We start from the raw sequence: 12,483 nt of genomic DNA, 5'->3' as shown, positions 1-12,483 counted from the left end.
TTTAACGCCATAGGATTGTTACTATTCAATAGTTTTACAGTACTCGCTTTAGGAGAGCAGTTACATGCAATCCCTGATAGTAAAGCATCCCTGAAAAGCTTGTATTTTGGGCAGCTAAACAATATATGTTCAAGTGTTTCAATAAGTGTGGGACAATTTAGACAGACTCTATCGCTGTGGTGGCGAACCTTTGGCACTCCAGATGTTACGGACTACAATTCCCATCAGCCCCTGCCAGCATGGCCAATTGGCTATGCTGGCAGGGGCTGATGGGAATTGTAGTCCATAACATCTGGAGTGCCAAAGGTTCGCCATCGGATAGAGGAATATTATCAAACCGACCCTACAATAGAGCTGGAGAAGACACATTGCATCTAGCCCTAGAAAGGGCCCATCAATGCTTAGGACTGGATAGCTGCAGTAAGTACTTCGCCATCTTGCCAACAACCAGACTGATACCAACGTATAAAGGGGAGCGTGCTGTTCTTGCTTGGTTCAGTAAAAGTTGTTGCCCTTGATCAAAGAGCCTTGATTTAATTTCCCTTAATATTTCTTGAGGCCCTAGCATGACTAGGGCCTCAAACCAAGAGTGGTGAGTTTGCCTAAAATTGTCCTGCACCAGTCAGAAACCTGGAGATCTGGTAAGACTCTATAGCAGTGATGGCGAACCTATGGCACGGGTGCCAGAGGTGGCACTCAGAGCCCTCTCTGTGGGCACGTGCAAACAGAGTGCCCCCTCCACACATCTAGGCTGGCCTGGGCTGCTGGGCTCGATTATTAGCATTAAACCTAAGACCTAGTTTTGGGGAAGTAGTGTAGGTAACCCTGTTAAGTGCTGTTAAACTAAAGCACAATCCTTTACCTGGGAGTAAGCTCAGTTGCTGGCAATGGGGCTTGCTTCTGAGTAAACCCTCCTAGGGTCGTGATTCACCAGTTGGAAGAGTTGCACGGTTGCTTCAAAGCAAAGCCACCGACTACCACCAAGCTTACTCCCGAGTAATTCACGCCTCGGAGCCAACCGTTTTTTCTAACCTAAAACCTCAGTATTCAGGTTAAATTGCCGTGTTGGCACTTTGCGATAAAAAAGTGGGTTTTGGGTTGCAATTTGGGCACTCGGTCTCGAAAAGGTTCGCCATCGCTGCTCTATAGAGTAGGCTACTACTGTAGACTCAGTAGAAAAACATACATTTACCCAGAAAAGTAATTAGCCATGCCCTAGTTACTAAAAGGTGCAAACCAGCCCCTAGGCACACTACATGCTATCTAAGAAAGGGAGATTTGATTCATGTAGGTTTATATCCCACCCAGGGACTTGGGTGAGGGCTAGAATATACATTTAAATAAATATTTTTTTTAAAAAAATCCTGAAAATCTCATTGGCCTGCAAGGGACTACTAGGCTTGAATCTAGCTCTTCTGCACAGTTTCATGCTTTGAATGTTGGACAGAACATTGGCCGCACGCCATTGGCTGCATTATTTTTTTTGGCTCCTTCAGTTCACCGAGGCTGTTTTAGGGTTCCCCTGCGTTACCAGTGCCCAAGACCAACTCTAAAAATACTGCCAGAAAGCTTTTTATGTAATTTTATGTACTGCTGTTTCAAGGTTCTTCTGGGGTGGTTTTCCATCAGTCAAAGGTCCTGCAAGAAAAACCTCAAGGCGAACTCAAGGGCATTTGTCTGGAGGAGACTTTTCTGCAGGATTTTTACCGGCAGCCTCGTTCTGGAATTAATCTTAGAAATTCTCCAATTTTGACCAATGCTACAGAACAGCGGGATGCAGGACAAACCAATAGAAGCAAGGAAACATGCTGGGAAAGCTGTTGGGGATGCTGGGAATGGAACCTCACACTTTCCCCTACGCTACCCACACAGCTATTAGACCACCCCGCCTCTCAACTGAGACCCCTCTACAATTTGTTGGGGGAGATGGGAGAGAATGAAATGGAGACAAAAAAATGACCCACCTTCTTAAAATAATGTCAAAGGCATAATGCTGAATAAACTTTCAATAATGCCTTATCTTACTTCTTTGTTTAACGTTAACTATCGAAGAGCCTACAGCCTACTCCGTTACAACGCCCTTTCGTCCAAAAAAAACTATACTACAACGTGAGTTTATAACAAAGTACCAACTGAGGGTAGAATTTGCCAGTTAAGCCAAATAGGGAGGTGTTGAAAACTTCGGGAACATATATTATCTGAATGCTCATACTATGATGAGATACGTTGGATGCTTCTGTCCTTTGACCAGACAAACTCTCCTTTGGCTAAGAAAGAAAAGGTTAAAATACTGTTATCAGATACCAATAAAAATCTAACGTATTCTGTTGCCAAGTTTGCCTGGATATCAAGTAAAATCAGGAAGGCCCAACAGAGCACTACTGGCTCTGCCAGCTAATCCTTATTATTAATTATTATTAGACTGACCTTCCACTTATTATCTTGAGCTGATGTTCTGAGTTTCTGAGGCCTATTATCTGCATTTTAACTGCTTTAATCTGTATATTTGTAATATCTGTAAATTTTATGATTTTAATTATTTTGGATCTTGCTGGTCAATGACCGTAAATAAACTATGAATGAATGACCCACCTTCTTGTCACTCAGGCCAGTCACCTGGTCGACAAATTCCTCTTGGATCATGAAGGCAGCCAGGTTGGCTGTGTAGCTGGCCAGGAAGATGACGGCGAAGAAGGCCCAAACCGACACCATGATCTTGCTGGTCGTCCCTTTCGGGTTCTGAACCGGCACGGAGTTGTTGAACACCAGCCCCCAGAGCAGCCAGACGGCTTTGCCGATCGTGAAGGATGGTCCGTGGGGATCTGCGAGAACAAAAGGCAACGCTTGGGCCTGCTGCGCAGGGCTGCTCGGAGGATGAACAGAGAATTGTGGCAAAATACTAGGGAAAAGCCCGGCATGATCTAACCCGGGTTATTTATTGCTGCCCTTATTTACGAAAGATGCCAATCAAAGAGTATAAACTCAGCACACGGGATTTGAAACAGTCTTCATTCTCAATCAAACCTTCCACTGGGATGCCTTCCATTAAATACACTTTTTGTTATTAATTACATTTACAGACGAATGAAGCTGCTGCGCACAGAGGCAGGCTGCTTTATCCAGGTCGGTATTATCTACTCCAGCGACTCTCCTCGGCCTGATCCTTTTAACTGTTTGCGAGTGTCCCGTACTGGAGCTTGATTCATTGCTCCATGTCCTTTTTTCAGTGCCCAAAGCACACCACAGCCAAGGAGAAATTTCTCGCAAAGGGGTCACTAAAAACTCTGCTATGTCAGACGGGAGCATTGCATACAGTTCTGGGGGCCTCACTTCAGAATGGATGTAGACGGAATGGAACTGTTGCAGAGGAGAGCGAGGAGGGGGGTTGGGGGAGGGGTGCTGGAGACCAAGCCCTGTGAGGGAAGGCCGAGGGGCTTGAGACGGTCAGTCTGGAGAAGAGAAGGTTGAGGAGGGACCCAGTTGCTCTATTGGAAGTGTTGTAAGGGCACTTAGAAGAGGGCAGGGAGCTGTTCCTGTTAGCACAAAATCTGGGATGCTCCAGGCTGATTCTGCATTGAGCAGGACTAGATGGCCTCAGAGGTGGGATCCAGCAGGTTCTCACAGGTTCCCAAGAGCAGGTTACTAATTATTTGTGTGTGCCGAGAGGGGGTTACTAATTGGTGACTTTGCCACGTGATTTTTGCCTTAGTCACGCCCCTCCTCTCAGCAGTAGCGCGCAGAACTTGAAGCAGTCTAGCAGGAGGTGCACCGGCGTGCATGGCAGCCTGTGCCTGTGTGCATTAGGACCGGCGCAGCGGCTGCGTCCTTGCCACAGCCCCGCTCAGGAATGCCCCGCCCCCGTCGTGCCCCGCCCAGCCCCATTGGCGCTACGCCACAGTTTGAATCCCACCACCATGGAAACCTGTAACTGAAATTTTTGGATCCCACCACTGGATGGCCTCTATTTGGACCCTTCCAACTCTATGGCTCTATGATTCTTCAGAAACTGAACCTCAGGGCTCACTTTGTTCCCACTGTGTCAGACTCCCTCATTTTCCCCTTCCTGTGTATGCGACAGCCAGTGTGGTGTAGTGGTTGGAGTATCACATTAGGGTCCAGGAGAGCCAAGTTGAAATCCTGCTCTGCCATGGAAGCTCGCTGGGTAACGTCGGCCCAGTCACGCACTCTCAGCCCAACCTTATCTCACACAGATAACATGGAGGAGAGCAAGAACTACAGAAGCCACTCTGCGTCCCCGCTAAGCATAAATGAATGGCCCACTGGCATCCGCCAGAGCCTGGCCTTTTTCCATCACATCTCCAGCTCTCTGGGAGGGGTTCCATAAAGATGGACAGCCTGTCTGGCCCTTCGAACTCTATGATTCTACGTTCAAAAACCGCACCGTTGAAAGTGGCTACATTTAGTGTGGTTGTTATTTCTGTTTCCAAGGTCTATAGACAATTAAACCTTAATAAAGTTACTAAAGTCTAACTGGAGATGGTGAAGTTGGAACATGCGACCTTCTGCACGCCACAGAGAGCCTTGGCCCCTTCCTAGCTGCCGTTTCCTGCGCCAAACCGATTGGCCCATCAGGGTAAGTCCCACCTCCTCCAACTGGAGGCAGTCCTCTGGACAGAAGTCTTTTTATCACTGGGGATCTGTGTTAATCGGAGCTGCCCTCTGACACGCACTTGTTGCTCTTTGCATTTCATGGGGCTGCTGCATATTTTCGGGAAGCCATCGAGGGAAAGGCTGCTAACATTTTAAGAGGGGAGGAAAGCTCTCTAGTCTGAACGGCGGCGGCTCCACGGAGGTCCCAGGCAGAGAAACTTCAGATCTTTTGACTGGAAATGCAGGAATTGGACCTTCTAGCAGACAGGGAAATGAAAGAGCGATGAGCTGTAGGATGGGAGGAAGGAGAAGAGACTCGCATCCCTCTTGCTCTTTGACATGGCACCCTGGCTCCGTGGTAGAGCCTCCACTTGACAGGCAGAAGGTTCAATCCGCAGGCAGTGGACGATAGGAAAGACCCCTGCCTGGGACCCCGGAAAGCCGCTGCCAGTCTGAGTGGGCAACACAGACCTTGAAGGAGCAATGCTCTGATTTAGTATCAGGAAGCTTCCTGTGCATGTTGGGGTGGGGAGGCCTCTCCAGTTAGAAGGATCAGGTAGAGAGCCAGTACAGCATAGCGGTAGAGAGCGGTGGACTCTAATCTGGAGAACCCGGTTCGATTCCCTGCTCCTCCACATGAAACCTGCTGGGTGAACTTGGGCTAGTCACAGTCCTCCTTGAACACTCTCAGGCCCACCTGCCTCACAAGGTGTTGGGAGAGGAAGGGAAGGAGTTCATAAGCCCCTTTGAGTCTCCTTACAGGAGAGAAAGGCAGGGTATAAAATTAACAAAATGAGCTGGGCCCAAACAAAAAAAATGTATTTCAACAGAGATAAATGTAAGACACTACATTTAGAGAGGAAAAAAATGAAATGCACAGATATAGGAGGGACAGCTGGCTTGACATGTCGGAGTCTTAGTACATCACAAACTGAACACGAGTCAGCGGTGTGATGCAGCAGCCAAGACAGCCAATACAATTCTGGGTTGCATCAAGAGGAGTATAGTGGATCAAGGTACGTAATTGTACCTCACCTGGAATATTGTGTACAGTTATGGGCACCGCAATTCAAGAAGAATATTGACAAGTTGGAACGGGCCCAGAGGAGGGTGACCAAAATGGTAAAAGGTCTAGATTCCATGCCCTACGAGGGGAGACTTAGGAAGCTGAGAATCTTTAGGCTGCAGAAAAGAAAGTTAAGGGGTGACATGATAGCCATGTTTGGATATTTGAAGGGATGCCATGCCGAAGTGGGAGCAAGCTTGTTTTCTGCTGCTCCGGAGACTAGGACACAGAGTAATGGATTCAAGGTACAAGAAAGAAGATTCCACCTAAACATTAGGAAGAACTGACACACATCTAATGGAGAAAGGAGGTACCGAGAACTGGTTAGTACCAAGAGGAATATAAGAAAAGATAAAAGTCTCCAGGATAGAAGGAGATTGTATAATGAAAAATTGTATAAAAACATATGATGAAAGGAAAGGAAAAATGTTAGGAGTTTTATATAAATACATGATTGAAGATCAAGAATTTATGGTAAGAGTTGTAATGGAAAAATGACAACAAGATGGAGTAAAAGACATAGATTCTATAAGACAAATAATAGACAATATAAATAAGATAAAAATATGTTCTTATGTTCTTATGTAGAATTGGAGAAGAAACTAATATTAAAATGGTATAGAACACCGAAACAGTTGGCATATATGATAAGTGGACTCAGCCCGAAATGTTGGCATTGTGGGGATAAAAATGCAATTTATACCCATATGTGGCTAGAATATTTTACTAGAGGTAAAATATCTGTGGGAAAATGTTATAATGCATATAGAAAAAAATGTGAATGTAAAAATAAAGATAAACATAGATCTATTATTTATAGGCATACTGGATTATACAATAATAGAACAAAGAAAAGAGAAAGCTATTCAAACTAATGATTAGAGCGGCCCATGGAATAATAGCATTGGGATGGAAGGACAAAAAAATCTGGACAATGCGGAAATGGTTGGAATATATATGGGAACAAATACAATTAGAAATCTTTGACATAATGTCAAGAAACCAAATATGGCAAGAAAAACAAAAGGACATGAAGTGGATCTGGACTGAATTTAAAGACTGGTTAAATGAAATTGGAATTACAGAAGAAACCTAGATAAGAAGATTAGAAAGAATGGACCTGCTGCTGCACATCTAAAGAAGAAAAGAAGAGGGGGGAGGGGGAAAAGGGGGGGAAAGGATATGGAGGATGAAATGTAAAGATGTATAATAAATCTGTAACAATCCAAAATATCAATAAAAAATTCTTTAAAAAAAAGAGGAAGAACTGACAATAGAAAGACAAAACCACTACGCCTAGGAAGCATGGCTGTGGTCTTCTCCATCTTCTACTCTCGGGTGATCCATTGAGAGATGTCGTAGTTTTGTTATTGATTGCCAGATGGAGTGACAACTGAAGGCTGTGGCAACCTATGGGAGTCAAATCAATTGTTTGCCCATTACCTCGCCCCCTATCCCTTGTTCTGTGTTAGGTGCCACTCTAACAAACTCTGTGTTTTATAGTGGAGTGTTGATACGGTATGCTGTTGTGATGCCTGGGCTCTGTTGGTGGGTTTTCAGTCTGGTCTGTGGAGAGGTGTATAGGAATGGCACTTTTGATGAGTCTATTAATAAGACTCTGAATGGCTGCTGTATCTATCTGTCTTTTATGGACAATTGTTTTATTGTATTTTGGAATGCCAATAAAGGCTTGTCTATCTATCTACTCTCGGGTCCTTTTTAACTGGTGATGATGGGGCCTGAACCTGGGACATTCTGCATACCAAGTACACCAGGCTGCAACTCTTTTCTAGTTTCCCAGATGCACTGAGAATTGTAGTACCCACATGGAAGACAACACAGTCCGGAAACTCCACCTTCATCAAAGGCCGGGTCAGCCTTTATCTTTGGGACCAGACTCCTCAAGCAGCTTTGACTAGGACAGAACCGTTCCGTAGCCATGTCAACATCATATGACTTGAACCAAGTCAGCTCTGAACATCGCCGGCCCCCAGCAATAAGCCACTCTTCGAAAAACCCTCACTTCAGCAGAAACCTTCCTTCCCGATAATCTAAGAGTTCCATTTAGCCTCCAAACCCAACAAACTTCTGAAAGGCTTTAGCATTTCCTGGAGTCAGGAAGGCGGGCACAATAAATAAATGCCAGCAGAGATGACTTCTGGCTTATGAAAACAGCTCTCGAGGCTATTAAAAAGCCCAGAGTGCGGCAGTCGATAAAAAAAGTATTATATACGCTTTTTGAGTTCTCGAGATAAGGACGGTATACCAGCTATTACAAACAAAAGGAACAAGAAGGTTTCTCTGACCTCCTTCACCTCCCAACGTAGGAAATTGGAGATACAAATCTTCCAGCAAAGGGCAATTTGGCTCTTTGGTGCTGAATTAGAGGCTCTGCCGGAGGAAAAGGGGTTCCAAATGTCTTAGTCAACCGCCACTCCTGCAGGACGATGACTTTACAGGCCCCATGATTTCCTTGGGAATGGGAACTAGTTAATTTTTTTAATGACGTTTTCAATTCACTGGTGCTTTCGCAGATTAGTATGCACAGCGTGCTCTGAGATGGATAGTCCAGGCTAGACTCATCTCACCTGATCTCAGAAGCTAGCAATGTTTATGTGGCGAGTATTTGGATGGGAGACCTCCAAGGAATACCCCGGTCATGGCATAGAGGCAGGCGATGGCAAACTACCTCCCAGTACCTTTGGCCTTGAAAACCCTACCAGGAATGGGCATGTCAGATGTGACTTGACAGGGGGGTAAATGAACCAAAAAAGGGTGAAACGTGGTATAACCCAGACAAACCAAGAACCCCCTTGTAACAGAAGCTGCTCACTCAGGATAACACTGTGGTCGTAAAAATCTTTCTTTGCTGAATTGGTCTCAATAAAGTCATTAAACCGTTTGAATTTGCCGCCTTGTGCGTCTTTATTCCGTTCAGAGAAGTTTGGCAATCTTCTTCAAAACAATTCCAAGTAATACTACAAAAAAACCGGCTGCTGGCCAGGTCCTGTTTTGATAGCCTCCCACAGGGCATATATTTTTCTACAAAACAAATCTTATCATCGCTGGTATTAATAACAAAAACAGCGGGAACATGTGAAACTGATGTAAATCCGCTCACCAGGCTAGACCAGCTTTTTGGGTGAGCTCTTTGGATAAAGAAGATCTCTTTCAAAAACTCCCAAATTTTTATGATTGCAGCGTTATCATACGCCAGTTTATCAGCAAACTTTGTTGCAAGGGAGTTCCTGTTTGGTCTGGGGAAAAAACGCCCAATGTATTTTTGGTCCTCAGTAGTGATTAAAACACCTTTCCAAATCTGCCCTGATTGTCGGCTGGAGCACCGGTTTCCCAAAGGGCTACCGGATGGTCAAAAAAAATGATCCGAACGTTACAGTGACAGTCTCGTTACCACGGCGGATTCTGCACAGGCCAAAAACAGAGCCCCTGGAACAGTAAAAACACCGGTGCTGTTCGCTTGGCTGCCACCTCTGCATTGAGGTAGCCCCGTGTTTCCCCCGCTTCGCCCCCCCCTCCCCCGCCCCGGGGCAAAAACAGCATTTCCCGGCTGGCACCATGCAAAAAGCACTGGTTTGGAGGCGCCGCTCTTTGGTGCCTCCATTCTCTCCCACACTTACCTTCTCTACCTGAGGAGCTCCACAGGGAGGCACGCCTATGCTGCCCTTCAACCCCCTGGGTAAGGTAAGTGTGGGGAAAGAAAATGGAGGTGGCTCCATGCAGAGGTGCCTCCATGGGCTGCGGCTGCTCTGGGGCCGCTTGGACCTCAATGTGCGGCCCTGGGGCTCCACCGGCATCTTATATGCCAGTGGGAAGCTGATGTAGTGGCCCGTGCGGACTCCACCCATGAGTCACAATTTGGCATCCAGACTCGATCTCAAGCTTGCCAGTATCCCTGGATGCTACGCCCAGCCTGTGTCACACAGGTGAGGGAGTTGTTGTTTTTTTCAGACTTTCACCAGAGTCTTCCATTCCCAGCTATCCAAAGTCAACTAGTTTAGAAGGGGGGTACCTTTGCTCCCGATGGTCCCGTATAAGCCGGAATCGCAAACCCCAAGTTTCATTTGTGCCCTTCTGTACCCCAGAGAACAACCTTCTCTCAGCGTTCTTCCACCCTGTGCTGTCTACAAGATGTGGCTCATAATACTGACCTACCTTTCAGGACTGTTGTGATAAGATTTTGGATTTTGTGGCCTTGCCTGCATGCAGCAGCAGCACAGAATTCTGGGAGATCTCTACGAACATTCTAAAGGTGACAGTTGGAAAACCGTTGCTCCCTGACTGTTGCTGAGGAAAGATGTTATGTGTTCTATTAACCAAAAAGGCTCTGACTGAAATGTTTAATATTGTAGACCAATGGTGGCGAACCTATGGCACGGGTGCCAGAGGTGGCACTCAGAGCCCTCTCTGTAGGCACGCGCAAACAGAGTGCACCCCCCCCACACACACACACACATCTAGGCTGGCCTGGACCACTGGGCTCGATTATTAGCTTTAAACCTAAGACCTAGTTTTGGGGAAGCAGTGTAGGTAACCCTATTAAGCGCTATTAAACCCCACTGATTTTCATGCAAAGAACGAAAGCGCGATCCTTTACCTGGGAGTAAGCTCGGTTGCTGGCAATGGAGCTTGCTTCTGAGTAAACCCTCCTAGGGTGGTGATTCACCCATTGGAAGAGTTGCACGGTTGCTTCAAAGCAAAGCCACTGACTACCACCAAGCTTACTCCTGAGTAACACATGCCTCGGAGCCAACTGTTTTTTTCTAAACTGAACGCTCAGTATTCAGGTTGAATTGCCGTGTTGGCACTTTGCGATAAATAAGTGGGTTTCAGGTTGCAATTAGGGCACTTGGTCTCGAAAAGGTTCGCTTTCACTGTTGTAGACTATGCTTGAAATTGTAACCAAAGGATAACTGTGAATGTATCTGTATATAAGTGATGGTTTATGTACATAGTCTGTTTCTCTCTCAGTTTAGGTAAAGCTCTCTTATGTTTAATGATTTCTGAGGTAAAAAGGCCGGTCTTTAGCTACACAACTATTCCTCTCACAAAGTGGCGCACAAACCTACATTCTGCTTGTTACTGTGCTAACAGGATTGTGTAGATTGCCCTTCAACATGCGGGGCGGTTTAGTAAATGATGTACATGGGGCAGCTCTTAGCTTCCTCTCATTCTGGGCAAACAGACGTAGGAGATCCAGCCCCAAGTCTTTTTATTTTCGTCACAAAGTCAACTGAAGCGAGCGGAAGAAGAGTGTCCAAGAGCCTTTCCCTTTCAGGTGGACAGAGGAAAGATGTCTCAAATCAGGCATCCAAACACTCCCTCTCGCCCAAGAACTCACCCTACTTCAGCTGGTTAGGGAACCCACAAAATAAAAATGCGCAGCTTGACTTTTAAACAGTTGTCATACTGTGAGTGATTAAGGACTCTGAGGAGGGCATTAAACTTGGCTTCCGACCTCGCCAGAAGGGGAACCTCTGCGTTCTGCTCGGTGTCTAAAAGAATGAGGTGCGTTTTCCCAAACACTACCAGCCCAATCTGTCCTTTCGTGGGAAGGAGCATATCGAATGGGGATGGAGGGCATGCAGAGCTAGTCGCATCTTGCCCTCGTTGTGTGCTTTAATTGTTTCCCAAGAAGGAAAAGAAGGAAGGGGCCGAGTCTCCGCTCTGCCAGGCGGAACACGAGGCTTACCTCTCCCTTGCGCCAAGTTCCGGTTGTAGCCCACAGGGCTGAAGTACTCAAACACGAAGACCGCGATGGCAGACACGATCAGCAGCATGACGAACATCATCACCCAGACGGAAGCGCTGAAGGGTTCTGCGGGAAGAGGAGACATGGGAGAGTCAGAACGGCAGCAGGCCGGGGAGCCTGCAAGGAAACGATCTCTTCCCCTGCAAACAAAACAGCAGTACGCAACCTGACGATGCTTCCCTGCTTCAGAGCTCTGCAGTTCAGCCAGGACAGATCTGGCACCATGAGGAAGGGCAGGTGTGGCTGTTTCCTGGCTTGTGTGGCCGTGCTCTGGCAGCTTTAGCTCCTAACATTTTAACCATGTTTATAGCCAGCACCTTCAGAGACACGTCACACTGAGCTAGGTGCCTCGGAGCAGTGGCGTATTTGCCTGGGGACATGGGGTAACCCATGGGGTAACCCATGTTCCCAGGCACAACTAGTTTGGTCATGTGGGGGGTGCAAAATTGGCCCCCCACGTGACCAGATGCCTTCCTGCTGCTGGGCCGGGAAGAGGGGCTGCCCTCAGTTCTGCTTCCCACCCAGCAGCCGGAATGCGAGGGAAACTGGCACCCTGGCTGCTGGGCTGGGAAGAGGGGCTGTAGCCCGACTCACGAGTAAGCAGAGCTCCGTGCCAGAGGGGGTGGCCAGAGGGATTTTTGCCTCCAGGTGCCATTTGGCCCCCGTACGCCTCTGCCTCGGAGAGAAACACAACTTACCATGACATGCCTCGGAAGATGCCAGCCATCGATGTGGACGGAACATTAGGAGCAAGAGCTATCAGACCACAATCACACAGCTTGGGAAACCCACAACAGCCAGATGATTCTGGGTGTGAAAGCCTTCAACAGTACTGGTGGATCCGGGGCAGAAGCCACTCACCGTCCTCGGGGCACAAGTATCTCTCCTTACAACCCCAGGGAAGGATCATGGTGCGTGTCAGCCTGATCGCACCATCATGCACGAGGAAAATTGGTTGGTGCTAATGTGAGGCCACCAGAGACATACCGCTATAAAGCAGCAACCCCCTCTCCCTAGTCCTATTATTGGGTAGCAG

The 12,483-nt window shown here is 47.0% G+C and overlaps 1 protein-coding gene across 1 annotated transcript in view; it reads right to left on the bottom strand.

Moving 5' to 3' along the window:
- The window catches only part of GRIN2A (glutamate ionotropic receptor NMDA type subunit 2A), a 299,483-nt gene that overhangs the window by 52,779 nt on the left and 234,221 nt on the right, over positions 1 to 12,483 (bottom strand). The window contains exons 9-10 of the mRNA XM_048493435.1: positions 11,388 to 11,513; positions 2,593 to 2,822 (exon numbers count right to left, since the gene is read on the bottom strand). Coding sequence (XP_048349392.1) covers positions 2,593 to 2,822; positions 11,388 to 11,513 — 356 coding nt within the window. The remainder of the gene's footprint in view (positions 1 to 2,592; positions 2,823 to 11,387; positions 11,514 to 12,483) is intronic.

Source organism: Sphaerodactylus townsendi, linkage group LG04, assembly GCF_021028975.2.
Source record: "Sphaerodactylus townsendi isolate TG3544 linkage group LG04, MPM_Stown_v2.3, whole genome shotgun sequence".
In the NCBI taxonomy this organism is placed as follows: Eukaryota; Metazoa; Chordata; class Lepidosauria; order Squamata; family Sphaerodactylidae; genus Sphaerodactylus; species Sphaerodactylus townsendi.
This window is presented reverse-complemented; position numbering and strand designations above follow the sequence as displayed.